This window comes from Parambassis ranga, chromosome 22 (assembly GCF_900634625.1).
Source record: "Parambassis ranga chromosome 22, fParRan2.1, whole genome shotgun sequence".
Taxonomy (NCBI): Eukaryota; Metazoa; Chordata; class Actinopteri; family Ambassidae; genus Parambassis; species Parambassis ranga.
In genome coordinates this window covers 15,484,009-15,506,960 of record NC_041042.1, presented here as the reverse complement: position 1 = coordinate 15,506,960, position 22,952 = coordinate 15,484,009, and the positions used below count along the sequence as shown (strand labels likewise).

At 46.0% G+C, this 22,952-nt stretch overlaps 3 protein-coding genes across 9 annotated transcripts in view; 1 reads left to right on the top strand and 2 right to left on the bottom strand.

The window, feature by feature from the left end:
* The first annotated feature begins 240 nt into the window (after positions 1-240).
* On the top strand, positions 241-6,626 carry LOC114427956 (BRD4-interacting chromatin-remodeling complex-associated protein). Its single transcript, XM_028396203.1, has 13 exons — positions 241-281; positions 363-405; positions 569-634; positions 836-2,374; positions 2,533-2,766; positions 2,840-3,271; positions 3,326-3,482; positions 3,557-3,702; positions 3,920-3,981; positions 4,510-4,658; positions 4,863-4,957; positions 5,049-5,151; positions 5,905-6,626. Exons 1-13 carry the CDS (start codon positions 241-243, stop codon positions 6,624-6,626), a joined length of 3,789 nt encoding a protein of 1,262 aa, XP_028252004.1.
* Positions 6,627-9,866: 3,240 nt separating this feature from the next.
* Positions 9,867-14,304, bottom strand: exd2 (exonuclease 3'-5' domain containing 2). 2 transcript variants are annotated; one of them, XM_028396488.1, is made up of 10 exons: positions 14,205-14,304; positions 13,454-13,525; positions 12,921-13,374; positions 12,327-12,583; positions 12,117-12,243; positions 11,718-12,022; positions 11,495-11,601; positions 11,282-11,417; positions 10,825-11,193; positions 9,867-10,661 (listed from the first exon to the last, which is right to left on the bottom strand). In XM_028396488.1, exons 3-10 carry the CDS (start codon positions 13,329-13,331, stop codon positions 10,445-10,447), a joined length of 1,929 nt encoding a protein of 642 aa, XP_028252289.1. In that variant the 5' UTR covers positions 13,332-13,374; positions 13,454-13,525; positions 14,205-14,304; the 3' UTR covers positions 9,867-10,444. The 2 variants fall into 2 exon arrangements, with proteins under 2 accessions (XP_028252289.1, XP_028252290.1); XM_028396489.1 differs by having other exon boundaries at positions 12,936-13,374.
* Positions 14,305-15,033: 729 nt separating this feature from the next.
* Positions 15,034-22,952, bottom strand: part of numb (NUMB endocytic adaptor protein) — a 32,391-nt gene continuing 24,472 nt past the window's right edge. For 2 of the 6 annotated variants that reach the window (XM_028394741.1, XM_028394739.1), the window contains exons 4-11: positions 21,208-21,240; positions 20,541-20,615; positions 19,435-19,575; positions 19,104-19,308; positions 18,618-18,911; positions 18,368-18,511; positions 18,016-18,159; positions 15,034-17,276 (exon numbers count right to left, since the gene is read on the bottom strand). In XM_028394741.1, the coding sequence (XP_028250542.1) occupies positions 16,519-17,276; positions 18,016-18,159; positions 18,368-18,511; positions 18,618-18,911; positions 19,104-19,308; positions 19,435-19,575; positions 20,541-20,615; positions 21,208-21,240 (1,794 nt within the window). In that variant the 3' untranslated portion in view covers positions 15,034-16,518. The remainder of the gene's footprint in view (positions 17,277-18,015; positions 18,160-18,367; positions 18,512-18,617; positions 18,912-19,103; positions 19,309-19,434; positions 19,576-20,540; positions 20,616-21,207; positions 21,241-22,952) is intronic. The other 4 variants (XM_028394738.1, XM_028394742.1, XM_028394743.1 and 1 more) reach the window with 4 other exon arrangements.

The window sequence follows — 22,952 nt, the reverse complement described above, 5'->3', positions numbered from 1 at the left end:
AGTCATCCACAGACCACAGTGAGAATGAGATGAGGCGTGCTGCATCTATCACAGGGAGTAATCTGCATCTAACTCATCCTGGAACCCAGACAGCAGACCTGCTTGTAAGAGAACAAATGAGTGAATCATCTCGTGAATGAGCTGCTGCTGCTCCTCAGCAGAGACAGCAGGTCTGACGGCGATGCTGCGCTCACACCCGAGTTAACTGATGTCTGTTTCCTCCTCTTCCTCTCAGTTGACATGGAGGATGAAGATGGGACTTGTCTACTTGATGTTTTGTGGTGAGTGTTTGATCTTAAATCAACAGGAACAAACTGTGTAGCTATTCAGAATCATCTGATTTTGGCTCCTCATCTTTGCAGTGATCCCCAAGCCCTGAACGACTTTCTTCATGGGACCAATGAGGTAACAAGGGACACTTTAAATAGAGAGAGGCTCAAATAAAAAAAAAATCAATAGTGCAAATGATAGATTTCTTGGCACAGAGAGGCATGTGGTGGAGGCCTGTAATGTAATACTGAATGCATTTTTCACCACCACCTAAAATTGTCTGATTTCATCCCACCAGCTGCAGACTGAAGACCTGCTCATTAACTCAGCCTCTGGGGAGCCCTCCCTCTTCACAGATGCCCCGGTGAGTGTCTGGATCCACAGCCAGCAGCGTCACAACAACGTTTCCCACCCCCCCAGGAGAATTATGTTTTTCTCCCCTTCTGTGCCTGAAAAGGTTTCCTGTTAACTCCTGCTAATCACACAATTCTCCCCTGTTTTCACTCGGCCTCCTCTCTCTGCTGTCTGTACCTCTATTTCTATCTCCCGCTGTTTCTTCCTCCAGAGTCCCGTCTCTCTGCTGGGAGATGGCAGGGATTCCCCAGACACGCCTCCACCTGGGTGTGTGGATCTGTCCTTCTTGGAAGACGCCCTCCTGTCATCTCCAGAGGGAGGGGAGGACCCACAGACGGTGCAGTGTGGGCCACCTGTGGAGGCTGAATGTGAGACGAAGAGGGGAGAAGCGGAGGAAGCGGCGGAGGCGGAGGTGGCTTGTGATATCCTCCAACAGAGCCTGCAGGAGGCTGAGATCACTGAGCAGACCATGGCTCTGGAAGCAGGTCTGGCACAAGCAGGGGACAGCCTGTCCATGTACTCACCTGCCCCTCTCCTGTCTCCATCCACTGTACCGTTCATAACCAAGTCTGTGACCTTACCCGTCATGCCAGCATTGCCCAGAGACACCCAGGCCGCGGTGGAGCCTCCACAGCCCTCCCTCCTGGCTGTCGGGCCAGGCTGCCCTTCGCTAAAACCTGCTGCCCCACCTCAGTTGATGGGTCTATTGCCTGGAAACGTCTTTCCTGCTCCTTCTCCAGAGACGTCCTTCTCTCTGAGTCCTGCCCAGGGCTCCAGTATGATCATCCACAAGGCTGTGCCCAATGTCACCAGTCGTCCCCTTATCACTCCAACTCTGAGAGCGACGGCAGCACCAGCACCTGGCATCGTCCTGCAGCGCGCCCCTCTTCCAATCCAACCCAAGCTGCCCATCAGCATTCAGCCCAGACTGGTTCAAATTAGCCCCAAGCCGTCTGGGCAGAAACCCACTCCTGGTCTTACATTTGTTCCTGGGGCTGGCTCGCCAAATATTTTACTGTCCCAAGCTCCGGGCCAAAAGACTGTAGCTCCACCACAGCAGACCACCCAGCAGCTCCCCAAACCAGTCAGCCTTCAGCTGGTCAACCAGGGAGGTTCCTTTGTGCTCCAGCCTCAGGGACTCTTCCAAGGCCAGAATCAGTTTCTTCTTCCAGGCCAGTCCCCTGTCACAATCTCCCAGCCTGTCGCTGGTCGACCGCTGCTGACCCCCAGTCACCAGGGCCCATCGGTTCACAGCGTGACCTCCTCCTCCGGGCAGCTTGTAGATGGTTCTCAGATCCTAACTGTGCCCCAAAGACAGCTCAACTTCAGCCCTGTCTTCACCACCCCAACAGGGCAGCTAGCTCTCCGCCAGGCCACTGTGCTTTCAGGACCTTTGCAGCTACAGTCAGCCTCCGCCACTGTCTTCCAGATGCCTGCACAGCTGGCTGGAGCCTACACTCCAGGAGGCCAGACTCAGCGTGCCACACTGGTCCACAGTCCTGCTCTTGGAAACCACATCACCTTGATTAATAGTTCAGGGGTGCTTCCTCCAGATCTCACCTCCATCTCCATCGTTAACGGGCCCTCTGTGGTTCAGGGGCTTCCGTTTGCTGCACAGGCGCCGGCTCCCCAGACAGCAGTGACAGAAGGGCAGCTGAGCCTGCAGCAGGCGTCGGTGGTGCTGCTGCCAGAGAGAGCTGTTCAAGAGGACCGGACCAGCTCAGAGGAGACATTCCACCAACTACAGCAGGTGAGTTCTCTCTGCAGGGTCCAGATCTCTGAAGGTACAGGTGGCTGTATCAAAATAGCACAAATCCTTTAAGTTCAAAGCAAGCATGCTGCTGTGTTTAAACACCTTAGTTGACGATGCCTTGAAACTAGAGGTAACTCTGACGTCTCCTCCTGCAGCCGTACGGTCACGTCCTCCAACATGTCTCCGTGCAGCCCACCTCTGCAGGGCTGCAGTCCTCATCTCCTCCTGTAGTAACAGTCCTTCAGCCCCCTCCTGAACCACCTCTGGCCCCTGATCCAGCTGTGGAGATGCCCAAACTCTTGATGCCCCAGGTCGAAATGACCCAAGTAGTGGAGGAGGTGACCCACTCGATGAGTCAGAACCAGGCTTTTATGCAACATCTGCAACAGGTCAGAGTAAGACGAACTGAATAATATAGTTGTGGAGCTAAAAATTAATCTTTTATTTTTGTTTCCACCACAGCAAGCACTTAGTTCTCCAATCACTTCTGAACTGTTGGTGGGATCACTGCCGGTAGTGCCGATGGAGTCGCTCGCCTCCCCGGTTGCTGCCAACAGAGAGTCCCAGCCTCAGACCCACGCTGTCTCCGGTCAGGACAGCCACTCCATGATGTCAGACCAATGTGTTGAAGTTTCACCACTTCACTCGGATCCCGACAACACACAGGTGATGTGCTCCCCACCTCAGATTCAGGACTCTGGGAGACCAGCTTCGGCAGCTTTCTCCCTTCAAGCTGGGTCTCAGATCACTCTGCCTGAGAGTTCAGTCCCACAGACTGCAGCACCACAGCCCCAAGCCCAGTACCAAGTCTCCCATCAGCTGCAGGCCTCACAGGCATTATTTGTCCAGAACCAGGTGCAGATTCAGTCATCTGTCCCCCAGCCTCCACCACAAGTCCAGGCCTCAGTTTCTCAAACCAAGGTCCAACCTTCGGTTTCCCAGGTGCAGGTCCAGCTGTCGGTTTCCCAGCCACAGCCCTTGGCTCACAGCCGTCCTTCCCCTCTGCGTGTCTCGGTGCCTCAGCAGCAGCCTGCTCCCACTGCTGCCTCTGCTACTCTCTCCAAAGGAGGAGACGACTCTGCTGTCCAACAGCACACACAAAACAGTGAGTTTAGTAGGAGGACGACTGGCACTGAGCTTCTTGTGTGTTTTACTCTAACTGCTTCTTTTTTCTTTCAGAGCCAACAGCTGCCTTGGCCATGGAGAGTAAAGCGTTTACTCTTGATGTCCATCCACCCTCTCCTGCAGCTCAGGGGGTCCAAGTTCACGTGCCACCGGCTCCAATGGAGTGCACCCCCATCCAGACCAGCCAGCAAACCACCAAGGTGAGACAAAAAACAGCACAATAATAACTGCTCTCCATTATATAATTATGGAGCAGTTATTCTGTGACTTTCTTCTCTCTACTGAACTGAACCGGCCCCAGTCCTGACAGAACGTGTAATAATAATTTGTTAAATGCAGCAAATGTTCAATTAATACCTTCAGAATGCACCCCTGTCTCCGTGCTTTGAACTCAACGAAAATGTGTTTTTCTGCCAGCTGGCAGGTGCTGTGGAGCCGCAGAGAGACGAGAGGCTCACACCAGCAATGCGCAGGCACAGGTAAGAGGCAGAGCGGCGACTAGCAGCCTGTTCTGTACGGCACAAGATAACCGAGGGCATTTTAAAGAGGATGCTTTCTTTCAACATTAAAAAAAAAGGTTGTTTGATCTTCAAGACGAACAGAAATATTAATATACGGTCAGATTTTTTTTAGAAGCATGTGGCATCTAATCTGGACTCAGATCTGCATGTTATTTTCAGTAATCTGTATCTCAAAGTGATGAAGATTATTCCTCTTTAGTGTGATGGAGCTTTGTATTTGTATCATATACTACAGAGGAGCTTTCATACCTCAGTTTATTAATTATTTTATCAACAGTTGGGCGATTTTGCAGACATGGATTAAAGCTAATCCACCACTAATGTTTTTTAATCTGAGTCCTGAAGGACTCCTTTTTACTGTTACTGCTTAATATTCCTATTATTACAACCAGACCGCCATCCTGTGCTGTGTTAAGAGGATACAAAGTCTGATCGCTCTTTTCCTTTTTATATACACAATGTATTGATAATCAAATCTGTTCATAGATTCCAGCAGCAGCTCGGTTTGGACCACAGAGCTGTCCAGACACCGTTCACCGGCCCGGCTTTCTCCACGCTGAAGGATGCCGTGAGACGCCTGCTGCCGTACCACGCCTGCGCCGGTCACCTGCCCACTCAGGATGACTTCAATTTAGGTAAGTGAGCTCGTATAAAGTCATTTTTCATCCAAGAGCTTGAGGCAGCAACTGGACTTGTTGGAGTTCCTTGAATCAGAAGTGATGAAGCTGCTTGGAAGAGCAAACGTCTTCTGTCTCCCCCACTGTGGACCTGTGTCATGGAGGATCATTGACTACTCTGTAATACTCCTTCAGTTAACCTGTGATGTTCCCTCTCCGCAGTGGACCAGGAGTTTGACACTGTGTCCGGTTTCCTGCTGAAACGCACCAAGGACATGGTCAACAAATACAGGCAGCTACTGGTTAGAGAGGCCCAGGTGAGGCACACTGTTCTCTGTCTGGATGTGGAATCTCTTCTCTCTGTGAGCAACTGTCTGTGTTTGACGGGATCTGATCTGGTTTCTGCAGCAGGAGAGTCCGTCTGCAGAGATGGTGATGCTGGAGCGTCTCTTCCTCCAGGCCGAGCGGTACGCTTTAGCGGAGGACAGACGGCGAGCCCGGAGAGACCCAGGTTGGTGCTCCAGCAGCCATCACTGCCTGTTATTACTGTTACTACTGCCACAGACCGCTCTGAAAGAAAGATGCAGCTTCAAATCCCTGCAGAGCAAAATAAATTAGCGCCACTTTTTTTTTTTTTTTTAAACAAACTAAATTAGCAGAGCACTTAACCTCCATACCAGCTCCAGAGCAGATCCCAGGTGTGAACGTGTAATTAAGCCGTGGAGCAGGGTCGTGCTGAGAAAGACTCCGCACGGCGACGAAAAATGACATGTAAGAGGTTAAGAGCAAATTAAAGCAGGGTTGTTATGTTAATTAAAAAGTTAGAAAAGAGGAAGGAGGCTCCTGGAAACTGTTAAATGTCAAACCTGGAATAATAATGCAAAAATTACAGCAGAATGGCTTATTATTAAAACAAAAACCCTGCACTGAATAATTAATTTCACTCGTCACAACATTATTTTCTGCATTAAAAATTAATTTAAATAGATTGTAAAATGAAATCACCTCCTTGATTGCCAAAGTGGAAAAGTGGTAAAACACATGATTTCAGTGTTTGACATACAAGCACAATTAAAGGAGAAGTTCACCTATTAAACACATCAAACAGTATTTATAGGTCTCAGGTAGTGCTTCACATGTAGGAAGGGCCTTTCTGTGTCTATCCAGAGTGAAGGATTATGGGAATACTTGCATTCAGTCCTCCCAGAAGCTCCCAGCACAGCAACCTGATTTGTTCCATCAGCTCCACTTCTCTTCCCTCCAGAGTCATTCATGACGGCCTTGACTGTGTCATCGTCTTCCCCTCATGGCGCCCAATCCTCTGGCCCCACGCACCTGCCACCATCTGGCAGCCCCTCCTCTCCGCCAGCCTGGACCCGACTGTCTGACCGGCCTCCGGGTCTGAAGACGTACCGCTCCAGCTCCCGCGGGGCTCTCAGACTCACCATCAAGCAGGAGTCCGGCTCTCGTAAGGTGATTCACAACTCGGCCTGCGACCCGGGACTCAAAAGGGACCACACGGGGCAGCTGACCAACGGCGGGGCAGCTGTGAACGAACGCCACTCTCAGGCACCCAACGGAGCACCCCAGCGTCCTCAGCATGATGAGGAGATGTCAAACGGAGCTCTGCCTGCTAACACTGCGGAGGAAGTCCCACAGACAGCACCCAGTTCCAAAACAAAAGCCCTAAACCCTCTTTCTATGCCAGAGCCGCAGGATGTTTGCTTTGAGTTGCCTCCCAGAGATGTCAGTGCCCCAAAACTGAAATGTTACCGGCTGGATGCGTCTCCTCAGCAGGAGCAGCGGTTCAGCCCGCCGCCTCCACCCCTCCAAGAGGACAACATGCTCAGTGAACACCTGCAGAGTGCCATTGACAGCATACTGGAGCTCCAGCGCCTGCAGGGCCCCTCTGCAGCCCCGACCAGGGCCACGTCAGGCCCCTCACTGGACCAGGCTGTCACCAGCATCCTGGAGGGACACCTGTGAGGTAATCCGCCCCGACAGACGCCAAACATCTGTCTGAGGTTGAACTAGACTTCTCATCCGTCCTCAGAAGGGTTTCAGATTCGACTCTGAAGTGACTGTTTGAACGCAAAGAAGGAAAGGAAAAAATTAAGAGGCACTACGAAGAGATGCATACCAGACAACAGCACTATCTATAGTCCGATAGATGTTAGATACTTCATTTTGATGTACGTTTGTGGAAAAAAAAATCTATTTGAATAGGAGCTATATTGTTTCAGTGGTAGTTAAGTCATTCAGAGGTTTACGACACTGGTGTAACCTTCATCAGCATATAGTATATAAGTAATAGTGAGGATAATGAAAACGTGGAGTAGACTGAGATTATTCAATAGTTTTTTATAAGATTTCTTTCCAAAATGTGAAGTTTCTTTTGCATAGTGCCAAGCTTCCAGGGTATTTATTTTGATAATCTGTGCCAATTGTTCCTTGTTTTGCTTTGAGAAAGGCAGTGAATGTGTGTGTGTGTGTGCGTGTGTGTGTGAAAACATTGCATCCTGCGATGGGAACGTTCACAAAAAGCCCGCAGGCTCCATCATCTCGGCTTAAACGAATGAAACTCCAAAGAATTTGTGACTTGCTACATCCTGAATACACCAGCAAACGTCCATGTCGTGTCTCTTCCCACAAACTGGAGTCTGTCCTCGTTAGAGCAGAAAGAACCCACAAGAACACAAAAAGGCTGTTTTGTTATTTTAAAGTTTTACCTTCGGACCCTTGCTGTCATTCGTGCTGGAGTTCACAACTGTGAAATATGTGTCGAGAAGGAGTTCCCCCACACTGTATGTATTAACATGCAAGCAATAATAAGTTAGGGTTGTTGGGAGCGGTTGTGGTCGCAGTGAGGAAGAGGAGGGAGATCTTCTTTGTTTTTTCAAGGAGTGAGAGATGCTTATTTTGTCATCGGAGCCCGTGTAGTTTAGAAATTTGTGTTTCTAACATGTTTCAAGGGCTTGAAGGTGACTTAACGGCGTCAATGACCATGAAAAATGTGCAGTTTATGAGAAAAAAACACACATACAAAAAGTGCACAGAGCCTCTCTGCATCGTCAAACAGCCTTTGACCAAAAACTAGAGGAATCATCCGCTTCACGTGTAGAATTCTTTTCATTTAAAGTTATTGTTTTGTAGCCCGACATACAAAGCTGGAGGTTTATTTTCATGCAGCTATTGTGGAGCAATATATGTTTGTTTTGTTTTTTTGCAACATGTTGTTATGTTAATGTGACAATCTTCTTATTGGTCTGTATGAAAATGTGAATATCTGAGAGGGTCAAAATCTTCCTCGTAGGTGAATCTTACCTTGAAGGTTGAAGTGTAAGTTAAAAAAAAAAAAGCTACAAAAACATCCTAATTTTGTAATATAAATTTAAAAATTCACTTTAGGGGAATTGGAAAATTTGAAAAAAAAAATGCCTTATCAGTGTACCTTTAAGGAAATGGAAACTGCAAAGAAGAACATTAATGTGGTGTTCAGAAATGTGCAAGAAAATATGAAACTAATTCAGAGATTTGGGGCTAAATCAAACAGGCACTCCGTCTTGAATTGCGTTGTCGTTTCCTTTTTTCATGTGTAAAAATGGTCTTTTGTCGAGATGAACAAAAGGAGTCTTAATATGCAGTAATTTAGTGCTGAAACTCTCTGCAGTAGTACGGGTGGAGACACACAGGAAAATGATTCAAGGAGTTAAGACGAGAAGCTCACTTAGCTTAGCATAAGGACTTGCTGTGAAGGAAAGCCCCGCCCCTTTTTGGGGGTTACAATTTTATTTGTCTTTTATTTTATTTTTTCTAATTAAATTAGAGAAATCATTGTATATTTTTATGTATTTATTTTTGTAAATTAATTTATTTTATTTTTAATAATGCAAATAACGTCCCATCCAGTCCACAGGAGAGGGGCTGGATTTCAGGCTGGCTCTAGTCAAAGGTAATGCTGGTGTTTTAGTCTGTATGCTAAGCTAGGCTAATTTTAAAAAAACTTTTTTTTTTATTTCGGATCCACAAAACCAAACGAAGAGGTGAGAGGATTTTCAGGTGTGTTTCCACCCTCAAGAGGTTTCGCTGTGATGCAGTAAAGATGTCAGAGTGTCGATCACACTCTCTGTCACCGCTCAACTTCTTAAAAAGGGGAATTCCACCAAAATTCACTTTAAGTATTTCCCAAAGTTTTGACGATATTTCTTCCTTGCTGATAAATCAAGGACACTTAAAAGTAATTTCTCAAGTTAACTTTGATGGAATCTCCTTAAGATGATGAAGCAGCCTCATGTGCCATTGTTATTGTTGCAGTGTCAAACACTGACCATTAGAAATATGTGTGTCTTTGGATAAAGGGATTCTGCATGTTGAGCCATTTTTTTTTTTTTTTTTTACATTAATTTATTCGTAAATGTGCTTTATTTAATTTTCCTGACTGAACTGTGAAACCAGGGGAGCTCATTAACACTAATTCAACTTCAGATACAAAAACATTTGACTGACAGATTGTTCTGATGCCAAAATCAAGAGGCCTTAATTCAGCAAAACTAGATTGTAAAAAAATAAAATAAAAAAATGAAGTCATTCCTGACAAAAAAAAATCCAACTAAAGACTCCTTTGACCTGAAAGTCATGAGTGATTCATATATGAAATGTTAAAAACCACTTTTGTACTCATTTTTACAGACTATTTATTAAACTGTGATTTTGTAAGAAATAAAAAAATGCGTTGCTTATTTTTTTTTGAGTACAAACACAACTTTATTTATTTTTTGTCATTCACAATTTAGAAAAGCAGCTTCAGAGCTTACACACAGTGAAACATTGATGAAGACAAAGCAGCTGCTGCTGTCATAATTTAAAGTCATATAAATACATTTTTCCACACGATCTGCATTGCAAAGGGGGGGGGGTCATCAGGTCAGGAGTTGGCAGCTTTTTCCTCACTGTGCAGTTTGGATTCTGTAAAAATGACGTCATGGTGAAAAACTGAAACGCCTCCCGTCAGGTTTGGGGATTAAGAGGCACATTAAAACATGAGCCATGAAGACGTCCCGAACCATCAGGAGAACCAGAGGAAGGTAAACGAGAGGGGAGTCAAATGAAAAAGATGCCAACTGTTCGCACTCTGTCTGCCTCCCCCCCTTGCAGAAAATACACACCGAGATGAATGTGTTCGGGCCCGAAGGCACCTTGACAACAAACTCATCTTTTTTTTTTTTTAAAAAAAGTAAATTGATCTCGAGATGTCTCCATGGATTCCATCTATTGACCTAAAACAGACAATAGAGTGAAACAAACGCTGGGCGGAGCACCACATAATGCAAGGTCACATTAAAATGACCCTCTCTGCAAGACAAGTCATTATTCTCAGAGCTGCTCACCTGCAGGGGGGAAGGGAGGATGATCATTCAATGTAAAGGGGAAATTAAGAGCAGGCTGCAGCTTTTTCCTCCAAAATATTAGTTTAGATCATTTTCATAAACAATTACACATTTTTCATCATTAAAAAAAGTGTCCATATGCAATTACACAATGTAGTGATGTATGTCTTCTCCACAGGTATGGTTCATTCTTGACAGCAGCACTCTGGTACATAACAGGGGCGAAAAATGTGGTCCGCTGTCCCTCCACAGGGCAGCAGCCGCACGCTGGTTAACGTTTCAGTCTCCGCTGGTAGATTAGCACTTTCATCCGCTCACTCCAAAGAGGTAACTGTCCAGAGTGGCTGTTAAAACTCCCAACCAGCACATGAGGGGGGAAAAAAAATAATCAAGTCTCCTGATGGGCAGCTGCTGCCGTCAGTTGAGTTTGACTGACAGGTCCTCGCCGTATTTACGCAGAAACTTGCTGTGATTGTGGTCGACGGACCAGAGAGGAGGGAGGTGGCGAGGGCGCATGGTGGTGAGGAAATGCTGCCTCCAGCGGCGCTCCAGGTCCATCAGGCCCCGCAGGCCTTGCTGAGCATGAGCCTGCACCACCTTCAGACCGTGAGGGACGTACGCCTCATTTAATATCCTTCAGGTGGAGAGAGGAGGAGTCAGATGGAGGATCTTTGTAACACACCGACTGGATATTTAGCAAGATCAGAACGCACCTACTGGCTGTAACAGCTTTTTAAACCTCCAAATATTTTTGCTTTTAGGCATTTTAAGAGTGTTTTTATTAGCTCAGAACTTACCTCGTCTCCAAATTGGCCGCATGCTGCAGCATCTCGTTCGTCAGCTCCTCCTCCTCATTTATGTTCAGGAAGTTCTTGATCAGCGTCTGCAGCTCCTCTCGCCGCTGCTCCGGGAGCCCTTCCACTGCGGAGAGCAGAGCTCGTGCCGCCGAACGCACCTGCCGTCGGTCCGAGTCCTCCAACAGGCGGACTCCCTCCTCACAGCCCTGAGGCGCAGCAAACTCTTCAGCCAGCTGCTGCTTCAGGAAGCCGTCGTGCACGTTGGAGGCAGCGTGGCAGCTGGTGCAGAGCAGCAGGATGTCGTGAGAGTTGTGGTCCTTCATCTCTGTGGGGAAATGTCGCCTGTACTCGTGCGGCACAATGTTTTTCCTGTGGGAGCAGGAAACAATACGATGATATAAGTGTTAGTATCGCTACGTTGACTTGAAACCAATCATGAGGTGAGAGCCTGTCACACCTGATGTAGGAATCTGCCTTTCCACAGACCACACAAAGATTCTCTTTGGCAGTGAGATAGTAGTCCTGCGGAGATTCAGGACGCCCTGAAGGCTCAAAGAGCAGCCTCACAACAAACGGATCTTCACTCTCGAGGACTGCATCGCAAACAAAACAGGTCGTCATTTTCTTATCCTCACGAATCAATAAAGAAATTAAAGCAATGACACGTTACCTCCTATTCCTTTATCCAGGTACCACTTGGCTTTCTTTTTGTCGCAGGTACACAGAGGCTGGCCATCTGGTGCATGGAGGAAGCAGTTATCATACAGAGGAGACTTCCTGTAACAGGCAGAGAGAGCTTTTCTTCTTGCTGCTCAATATATGCCTCAGATAATGTTCAGTAAAGATGTGAAAACAGCTTTATTTTTATATGGTTACACAAATGAGCCCCTCACCTGGCAAAGTAGCCCACGCCCAGCGGTTTCCTCTTATTATTCTTTCGAGGGTCTGGGACTTGCTGATCTCCAGACTCTGGGCTTTCGTAGACTGCCTGCTTACGCACCCTCCGCCTCCTCTCTCCATCAGCACCTCTGTCATCTCCATCTCCTCGGCCTCGAAAAGGCACATCCACCAGATCTTGGCAGCAGGAAGCCACCTCAGCGTAGGAGCTCCCGCTGGAAGAAGTGGCTTCAGACTGGAGGCCAAGGAGATGAAGGAAGAGAGCAATGGAGACCTGCGCGTCTCTGGCAGCATACGTCATCTGGAGCGAGCACACAGGGAAGAGCTTCAGTGTTTGAAATGGAAATATTGCATCAGTTACTTTCTAAAGATGTTGTAATGACGTGAATCATCACCTGCTCCAGTGTTAGCTGATCTGCTTCCCAGTCACTGCAACGCAGCTCTAGAGATTTATCTAGAGATACATTCAGCAGATCTGCTGCCAGGGACTTCAGACTGAGGCCATTATTCACTGAAGATGGCCTAAAAGAGCGTCAGAGTCCACAACGATTACTATCCAAGTTGGATTTCCTATGAAAATTAACACAATAACAGCCACTACGTACCTCTGTCTTAAAGCCAGGTACCGCAGGTCGACTGTACACGTCAGCGACAGACCGTAGTCACGTGTCAGACGCTTGCCATCTTCATAGCAACCAACGCCAACTTTCAAAATATGCGGGTCTCTGAGAACCTCCATTAAGCTCAGTGGGAGCGGCTGCTGCTGGTTGTGAAATGCTAGCAGCCGCACCAGGATACACCGACCCGAGTACGAGGCCATCTGCAGCAGGGCGACCGCAGAGGCTCGGCCTTTCACAGAAACCTGCGACGAAGAAAACACCAGGTCAGACGAAACAGAAAGAAGAATAAAGAGGAAGCACAAAGTAAGATGGTTTAAGGAAAATTCCACCCATTTGATATCCTCACAAGATAAACAAACAAAAAAAATCAAACTGATTTGTTTGTTTATTTTTTATGATGTTGACCTTTTTTGTCTTATCATGACTCAAATGACAAAAACTATCAGAATAATTCAACAAATAAAAAGCCAGATTGTGTCACAGGCCAAACTCAACGCTTCAATCTTCTAAGATCGTTGAAAGCAGAACTATGAGGGTGGATTCTTCCTTGCAAAAGAACATGCAAAAGGTATTTCTTACGCCTTTGGTCTTTACCCATTCACAGTCAATTCCCAGCACTGGGAAGACTGACAGCTCCTTCTGCATCAGTGGCCACAGCTGCTGCCATTCCTCCTCAGAGCTCACCATGACTGGTTTCACTCCCAGCAGCTCATCAGAAGCCAGGAGCCGGACAGGAGAGGGCTGTGGCATAGTCTGACATTCCACAACCTTAAACTCCTTCTCTCTGAGCTGTGGCGTCTGAATGTATTGACACTCCACTGCTGAGCGCTCATTTTCAACGGGACACAGGGCTTCCACAGGATCGGCCACCTTCTGGATGGAAGGCAACTTTTTCCTTTTGGTTTGATACACTCGCCATATAAGCATCCCGCCCAAGGTCGCTCCTAGTACTGTTGTTATGAGAGCGGTTAAAGGCCCCCGATGAGACATGTTGACTCGGAGTGATCTTAAAAACAGGCTGAAGACTTTAAACCTGGAACACAACAAGAGCTGTGATGGCCGTCAGTGGACAAACCTGCTTTTCTGTGAATAAAGCTTGAATAATGTCTCACCGTTCCGCAGTCAGAGAGCTCTTATGTAAACCTGACTGTGTTTTCTGCGTTCTGGACAGGCACTGCACATCTCTGCATCACAGAACAACAAACACACACAGGTTCTCATGCCACAGAAACACAATTTTAGCGCATATGAATAAATGTCTCTATATATGGGCTTAGACGTGGATTAATTAGCGACAGCTAATAGGTATGCTCTATTGAGGCGTGCGATTACAAGACAACACAAGCAGACAATTGCTAATTAGCAAAAAACGTAGAATTTGTAACACTGGTCATGTTAGCCCATGTTAGCTTGCAAATGTTTTCCTTCTGCACAACGACAAAAGATTAAGCATTATTGTTAGCTATTTCAAAGAATGCAGAAGTCTCGCTGCTAGCTGTCATGTGATCTGGAGAAGCAACGAGTTCATTCATAAAACGCAAAATCTACACTGAAGTGCTAGCTAGCTGTTGAGACAACTTCTGCTAGCGTCGACCATTACATGGCTACTTGTCAAAATCAACACTAAATCACTTTAAATGTAGAACTGTTTGAACAATAAAATGGATTCATTTTGATTTTATGTTAGAATTCGTTTTACATTTTATTATATAGTCAAAGTTGAGCCAGCATTAGCCCGGCTAGCCACAACGGCTAGTAGGTGAACTCGCTAGCTGATCAACTTAGCAGCTTGCATTTCCTTCTTTTGTCAGCTTGTCAAGAGCGAAGCAGTGTTCGTTGTAAGACATGCGTGCTGAATCTTACCTTTACATTTTCAACCAACACAGCGCCACTTTTACACACATGTACACTTGTTTGCTGAGCTGAAACATGTCTTCCGGGCTGTATTTATAACGACACTGCTGCACCGGGACGCCCTTCTCCAGCCAGCGCCCCCTGTTGGAGGGAGGAACAAACACCAAAACACTGCTCACTGCATTCTCCACTGACTATTACAGCCTACAGATGGTATGTATGTATGTATTATCACTTTATATTTACCTGTGCAAAAATTAGGGCAATTTATATGTTTTGTCTGACAAATAGAACTGGAGAATCAGAGCAATTCAGAGCTTTGTATGCTTCTGTGTGTCAGCCTGTCACCATGGTAACAGAAGAGGAGACCTCAAAAACCACTTTGAGAGCCTGGTGTGTGGAAACGATTCAGAATTAGAAAATTCTGAATACAAGTTTGATAGGGCAGCATCTAATGAGCGTTTTAAGACTAAAATGGAGTCTGTAGCTTGATTTTTTTTTTAAAAAAAACTCGAAGATGACCCGAAATATCCTCTGTGAGATGAACATTTTGATAGTTGAATGGCTGAAATCGGTGAATGTATGCTGAAGATACGCTGCGCCAAAAAACGTACGGAAGAATAATAAGAAGAAAGAGGGTGAAGAACAATAGTTTGATTGCCTAGCAATGGCATTCAAACTAATTAAAAATATATTAAATTTTTAACAATAAAAATCACATGACAAAAACCTGGAACCAAATGTTTTCTCTTCTCTTGAATTTCTTAACATTTATTCAATCAAAGACACAGACCACTTTTTTCCTCTACCACCAAGAATTTATTCAATCTTTTAGCTTCAGTATTTCTCCAAAAAAGTGGAATAAAGTAATGAAATAATTACAAAATGGAAAAATAGATCAGAGAATAGATCATATTCACAGGTTTGATTTAAAAAAATAAAAACATGACAGAGAGAAATCAGACAGTGAGAGATGAAACCATTTATTCTCCCTGCAGTTTTCTGCTGCCCGTCAGACCCACAGCAGGCTAACGGAGGTCAGGGGCAGGTCAGCATGCAGCTTCTCAACGACTGCAGCACCACAACTGACTAACCCGCGGTAATCAAGGTCACCTGTGAGGTCAAATCATCTACTTTTATAGTGCTTGTGCAAAATAAAATTAAAAAAAAAAAACAAAAAAACAATTGACTACTTTTTAAAAAATATTCCAAGAGGTGGAGAAACATAAAATGATGCATTCTACAGTGTTAAATAAAAGAGATCGTTACCACACAAAAGTAAAAGAGTGACAATGAAGACAGAAGACGTTAAATGTTAAGTACTGATGTGTACTAAACTATTAAAAAAAACTGAGCACAGGTCAGAGAGGCAACCAGCTGGGGCACCACCACCATTGCTAGGTCCACATTGATTGTTGCTGCAATGATACCCTATTTACAGTGAGATGCTTCACATCGGATCACAGGATGCAACTGACGGCAAAAAAGAGATTTTTCTTCAAAAACAAAACAAAAACAAAAAAAGTAAAGCAGCTGTCCCTTCACAAAATCTCTTTACATCACATTAAAAATTAGCACTGCTGTGAGCTCTGTGCACAGTATAGACTCTTTATAGATATATATATATATATATTTATGTATAACATATACGATCATTTCTTGTATACACGAACATAAACTTGTCTCATCGTAGCTAGCCTGTGCCTTTGGCAAAATTACTTACAACTCTTCTGTTAGATTCCAAAGCTATTTAAAATATACTTAATGCATAAAAATAAAGATTTTGGCATTGTCTCATTCTCTATTGTTATGACCGGGAAGTTATTAACGAGAACTTCTCGTGTGGAAGCCGAGTTCTCTCAGTGCTGCAGTTCCTCTGCTAGGTGAGGGAGGTCTTGTCCTGCCAACAGGGGGCACTGTGAGCCGGACTGAAGGCGAAGGTGGGCGAATGACGGGAGCCGCCACACCTGGGTGGGTGGAGGGGCTGATGGGAGGGGGGCCGGGTGTGGCTCGTCGGCGCAGATATTCCACAGGGTAATGACGACCTTGCGCTCCACAGCACAAACAAAACAATACAGACAGTGCTAATGAAATGCCTGGGGAGCTGCACCCTTGTTAACAGCAACCTGTCTGTTTTTTTTTTCTTCTCTCACTGCTGCGGAGAGTTCCGCTCCCTGTTGGTTCACCTCCTTTTTCACTCTCTCCCACTTTTTTTTTTTTCTTCTCGGCCCTGCTGAGTTTGTCCATTAAACAGAGAGTGAGGAAGGCAGGAGGACATTCCGATCTCTTCTGTTTTCTCCAGTTCTTTCTGATCTTACAGTCTTCAGAGCTGGATCTCAAAAGTCTTATGCAGCTCAGTGGAGAAGGGATTTGTGGGGGAGGGCGTGGTGCGTTGGCGCGAGCGGCTCTCCAGGGCTGCCCACTGGGCCTCAAAGGCATCTTCCTGCTGTTGTGGGGGCGGCTGGGTGGATGGGGAGGATGGAGCGATGTGAGACGGAGCAGCCCAGCTGTCTGCCCCGTTAAAGGTCACACTGCCATTGGATGGCTGGAGGTGAGTGGGGTTTACTGTGGTGCACTCTGGAGGTTTGATGAACGGGCTGACGTTACCGACAGCCTGCACATCATGCTGGGGTGTTGTGGAGGCCGGGACGGGGAACGGCTGGGGTTGCGTGGCTGAGCCGAACACGTTAGCCACCATCTGTGAAGGAGTGATGCCGAACACAGGCACGCTGGGCTGAGGGAACGGCAGCCCGTTGGACATTGGGTAAGAGGCTGGAGCCTGAGCGTGAAATGTGGGCTGGCGAGGGGGCAACATGGGCACGGCAGTGGGGAGAGAGGGTATGAAGGCCACAGGGGGAACGGAAGGAACAGAGGCCACAGGGATGGGCACGGGGGCAGTGAACGGCTGGGAGGGAGGTGCGGCTGCTTCCAGGATTGGATTGGGCTGCGGGGCTCGGACAGATTTTGAGACTTCCTCTAACCACCGGTCTGCTTCTGATGGGGTGCGTCTGTGGGAGGTCATGGCTGGAGAAGATGAAGGGGGAACCACTATCACTGGGGTGGGTGACGACCAGTCACCTCCTGTTGCCAGAAAACATGAGAATGAGAATGTTATCATAACAAACGGAGACAGTTTGTCTCCATCTCAGAGAAAATATCAATACAAATTCATCTCATTAAACACAATACTTTAGGCCAGGGAGAAGATTCCTGTAATGGACGCTTTCTTGTTCTATCCTGTCAGTAAACTGGCTAACACTGTAGTGCTTTTAAACTATTAATCCTCTTGTGTCAGGTTGCTGGTCAGACTGTAATCAATGACTGCTGCATGCAACACAACAAGCAGGACTGGCCTGGATGTTTGGTATTCGGATATCTGCTGGCTGCTGTCCTCTGTTACAAAGCGACAAAACTCTCTTAAAACTCCTGCCTGTTCTTTCTGTAAATATCTGCCTATTCAAAAGTGGTTTGGGGAAACTAGCGCACGTCAGTTCATAGGTTGTAGATGTTAGGAAAGTGATACATGCAGAAGATTATGTGAGTGGATGTCTACAAAAGAGTAATTAATTAATGAATCCTCTTCTCCTCCTCTTGATCCAACGATATGCTAATCTGTGTTAATCTACACTGAGTCAATTATATCTGAAAGTCATCTCTTCTTTTCAGATCTTGTCAAATGTCGCTCACGTTCTCTGCTTTGCATGGAAATAATAGTTTATGTCAGATGGGATATAGACGGTAGATAAAGACTGAGTTATAACATAAAAGTTCTAGATGCTCCTGAGATCCCTGCTTCGCTTCCTCTAAAAGGCAAACTTACCTGGCTGCGCTGAGGCCGGGGCCCCTGCTGGGTTTTTAGCCCACGGGTTAGTGTCTCGAGCAGGCAGAGCAGGGGGTAGAACTGGGGGGTTAACAGTAGCAGCAGCAGCAGCAGTAACAGAGAAGGCAGGTGTAGTGCCATTCACTGAAGCAGACAAGAGACAGAAGCTAGTACGAGCAAGCCTGGATCTTCAGTTAGACATGCACAAGGTGGCTGTGCAGTTAAGTGGCATTCTTAAAATGTATTAACAGCACACAAAACATTAGTGTTAAGTCTAAGCTAAGTCAGGGCATCAGTTTGGTCTTCAAGTAGCAGCAACAATGTCACCTATTCACACACATGGAGGTCTTACCTGGTGCTACAGGAGACTGTGGAGAGGATGCTGGTTTGGGCATTGGAGCTGAGGAGAAGGGGTCCTCCGGGGGTCCACTGAAAGCTGAGGTGATCTGAGTACACAGTGAACTGATGCTGTCACCCTCCCCTTCTACCTCAGGGACTGGATGAGAGGAAGCAAATGAACAGAGGCAAAGATTTTCAGTGAGCTATGCAGAAAATCAAAAGACGCCGCAGACAGGAACAGCTGAACAGCATCCCAGACTCACCTGTGTTTTTCATGGGGAAGTCAGACTTGCGCTGCATGGTGGAGGGCAGCTCGTTCATGCGCAGCGACAGCTGTCGTTTGAAGGGAGACGTCTTCTGACTGAGGGCCGGGAAGCCTCTAAAGGAGCCCTGCCTGGCAAGGGCCTCAGCCGGCGCGTGCCTACGGGGTATCGCCTGAGGTCCCAGCGTGGCTACGGAGAGAGGCGGTGAGGACGAGGGGGACGGTGAGCCTCCCGTCTGGTGTGCTGATGGGTTTGTCACACTGGCTGAGTTCCCAACAACCTTCACTTCTGTCTCTGCAGGGAAAGAAGGGCAACGCTCAGACCGAAACAACTCCACAGCAGCGTTAAGACACTGGAAACATACATTTTACTTAACTGCCTGTTTTGTGTTCCACATGTGGAAGATAAATTAGAGCAGTTGATGTAAAATGATTTTTAATGAGTGTGACTGTTAAAGTGGCCAGTGAGGGAAGCAGCATTACACACCTTTTTTAGCATCCTGTAGCTGCCTCATGACTTCCTCCCGCTCAGCCGCCTCTGTGGCCGTAGTGACGCGAAACGAACCCTCACGAGTGAAAGTGGTTCTGTTGGCATCGAAGGTTGCCGTGACCCCACACTCCTTTTCCCGTTTCTGTTTTCGCTCCAGACAGGCAGCGAATGCACAGCCCACAGCGTGACTAAGACGTTCTCCCTGAATGAGACATGGTAAGGAGGGAGTGTAAACAGCACGGTGACATTTCCTCTCATCTTTACTTAAAATGTTTCACTTAAAATGATATGAATGAAGAAAAAAGCACTGTAGCAGCAGAAGGCTTACCGAGTCTTTGACGGCCATAAAACAGTGGCAGATCCAGCGCCGCGTGGTACCATCCCTGCAGATGTAGGAGAACGCCCTCTCAAAGTTCCTGTCCGGAGCGCAGAACGACACCTTCTCTATTGTCTGGTCCAGAATCAGGTCCTGCAAAACAACAGTAACTTAGTTACTTCATTATTATCATTATTTGCCAAATTTCCCAGTTTAGGATGAATAAAGTATTTCTATTCTATTCTATGGTCACATGAAATACTATAGGTCACAGGTAAGTGACTCTCAATGAAGTAATTTGACCACGTGGGCTAAATGATTTCATAGTGAACAGCACTTAGTGGAAGTAACTGCCGTGAAGGGTGCTTGAATAAGACTCAACTGCGACCAGCTTCAGATTCAAGCATCAGTCTGCACCTGATCCAGGTCTGTGACTTAATCATTACCCTGACCCTCGTAACAAAACACAGAATCATGAAAGAATCCTGGGTGTTTTGTGTTATAGTAATACTTCTAATAGAAGGTGTACATAATAAATAAAAAAAAACCTTCAGACCTTCAAGACCTTCAGCTCGATATTTTCTCACAAAGTGGCCAAATCATAATTACACTCCTGGTTCAGTACTTTAATTAATGATGAGAATTATTGCAATTCTAAAAAGGACTAAAATCTATTAAAAGATCACTGATATCAAACCATAAACAGGAAATATATCAAGAGTTATGGAATAGGGGAACTGTAATGTCTTGCTCTCTGTTTTATGTTTTGTTTTATAATTCTTTGCTGCCAAAACTTCCAGAAACGTAAAAGTTCTGAATGTTCTGCCCATTAAGAAACTGAAGGTTTAGTGCAGTACCGGTGATTACCACCAGATGTCAATGTAACCTTTGAAGAGTTGCTCATTTCTATCCCTGCAGGTGCAGTGAGTACATATTTCCAAAGAGGGCCTTTTAGAGGTCACTAGACCAGAACTTTACAGTAGCTCGAGGATCATTATTAAGTCCTGGAACTGCCCAGCAGCTCCCACCATTAAACCTCCTAAAGCTATGCTGGCTGTTCTTCCTCTTTGATCAAGGTATTTCCTAAACTGTGATGGAGCACTCAAGGGACTAATTACCTTTGTTTTGTCATCTACAACACGAAGACCGTCTGCCGACACCCACAACACAGCCCGCATTGGCTTCTTCCCAGCCTGAAAACACACAAAACAGGGACAGAAAGGAGGTAAGAACCTTTCCATTTCTTTCATTTCATGGGTTCCTACTCATTAAATAAATCTGTGAACACACACAGCACACCTGTAAATAAAGAGAGGTATAAGGCAAAAGAGAGGACAAAGAAAGGAGTTGGTTTTTTGAGTGTGTCACACAACCGGACACATTTTGATAAAGGAGGGTTGGTATGAGATTTGGTGCGCTGATGCAGTTGACAGTAGTGTGACCCCATTGGTTAAAGCAACAACAATAAAAAAGGAAATGTTCATTCACACAGACTGGTCATTGTTCCATTCTTGCTTCATGGAAGAAGGTCTGAAGGGAGAGAACGCACGCCTGTTAATACAAAACACACACACACACAAACAGAAGTGCCCCACCCCAGTCTTAACCACCCCACCTGCTCACAGACACATGCATCATTGTGTTTGTCTCTCCACAAAGATTACCGTGTCTATGAGTGTGTGCGTCTTCCAGCTTTCAGGTGTGATCAAAGAGTGAAGTGTGAGAGGAGGAAAGAAAAATAATAATAAAGAGAAACACACTCAGACACACAAAGCAATAACTTACTTTTGCAAAGAATCCTTTGAAGAATTTCCTGTCCTGGAAGTGGATGTGGTAAAAAGGGAGGGTGGGTGAGAGGGGTGGAGGAGACAAGGCATGAAAATGTTACCTAGGAAGTCTAAAAATGGTCTGGAGCCCACAGGAAGGGATTCGATTTGGAGTTTGTTTTTTTTTGGCGAAGGTGAAGCTGGGTTATGAGCGAGTGAGTGAGGCAATGGATCAGGAAGCTCCACATGATTCCATAATGAGATTTTAATGGATGTGTCTGATGGTGATCACTGTTAGTACTACCGCAATAGAACCCAGAAACTGTTCACACCAGATCCCCTCGTCATAGTAGGAAGTGTTAACCTTCAACAACAACTATAACAGTCTGACAGCTGCTGAAACAGCATTCAGAGCAGCCTGGACCGAGTTGACAAAGAAGGCAGACCTTCAGGTGTGTGTCTGTGGAGGGGATAATCCCAAATCCCCTTTGATTCTTTCTCCTCTGATTCCTAGACGGAGTCATGGTGCTCCCATGGTTGTTCAGCAGACAGAAACAGATTCCCACAGACGGCTGTTTGACCTCTAAGTCAGGCCTGTGACTGTTCATTGGTCAGCCAGAGTCAGGGGTCAAGTTTAGGCCACAATAACCATATTAAAAAAGAAAAGAAAGAAAGACACAACCAGACCAGGCCTCGTCTTTAATCTCCACACTCCCTGTGAGTTTCTCTCCTTCCCATAAGCTGTGAAAAGGAGTGCCACTCTGCTCCTGTTACACAGCCATGGTGGAGACAGCACTCCAAGCACCATGTTAATGCATGATTTAACGTGTTAACCAGCACTGGAGATTCATTTGGAATGAGCTAAGCGCTTGTTAGTGTGTGTATGTGTGTGTTGGCGAGAACCACACATCAGACATGCAGAGGACGGCAAAGCCTGCACAGCTAGAATTAGTAAGCTATGGTTAGGGGGCAAAACTCCTTTAACTAGCATGGGAGTGTGAAGGGAGGGGGATTTGGAGGCATTTCTCTGCAATAACAAACCTGCTTAAAAAGACAAAAAAAAAAACGTGTAACACCAACAAAAGGTCATACAATACACAAGAATTCAGTTGATGAATCTACAGTGTGGGAAAGGCTTTCTCGGCAGAAAGGATAGCTGATAGATCGAAATATGAAACTGAAGCAGGAAAACTACTTACTGCCATATTTTACTTGTAAATAAACAACCTTACCAACCACCAACTGCTGGTTTACTCTGTGGTAAATCTGCCCCTAAAACATTTGTAACCACGAGCAGGAAGTGCAGTCACACATCTTGTGTAAGGCCTGTCACAGGCCTGCTTTGTGCAACAACGTACACCTTGTAGAAGAAAATCTGTGAAGAAAACAACTAATTCCTTGTAATAATAAGTGTTTATTACTTTTTTTGAGAGTTCAGTGCACAATTGATTCATTGTTTCACTATTTTTGCATTCTTACATTGAATATGTCCAATGTGGCCAGGAAGGCAAAGGAGGTAGCTCCTCAAACTATGTGACATTAACATTAAAGGCACACTGTCTGATGGGTTTAGATCCACTGTCAATGATGCACCCTGAGGCCACTTGGTGTATAAACACAGCAATTCAAGCATCTTCTGGTGGCGAACACTTTAGGTCACTATGAGTAACAGAACAGAAACAATTCCCGCTACTCAGAATACACCTCCACTCCCCCCACCACCACCAAACCAGGCCACAAGCCAACAGAAGCAGGAAGTGACGA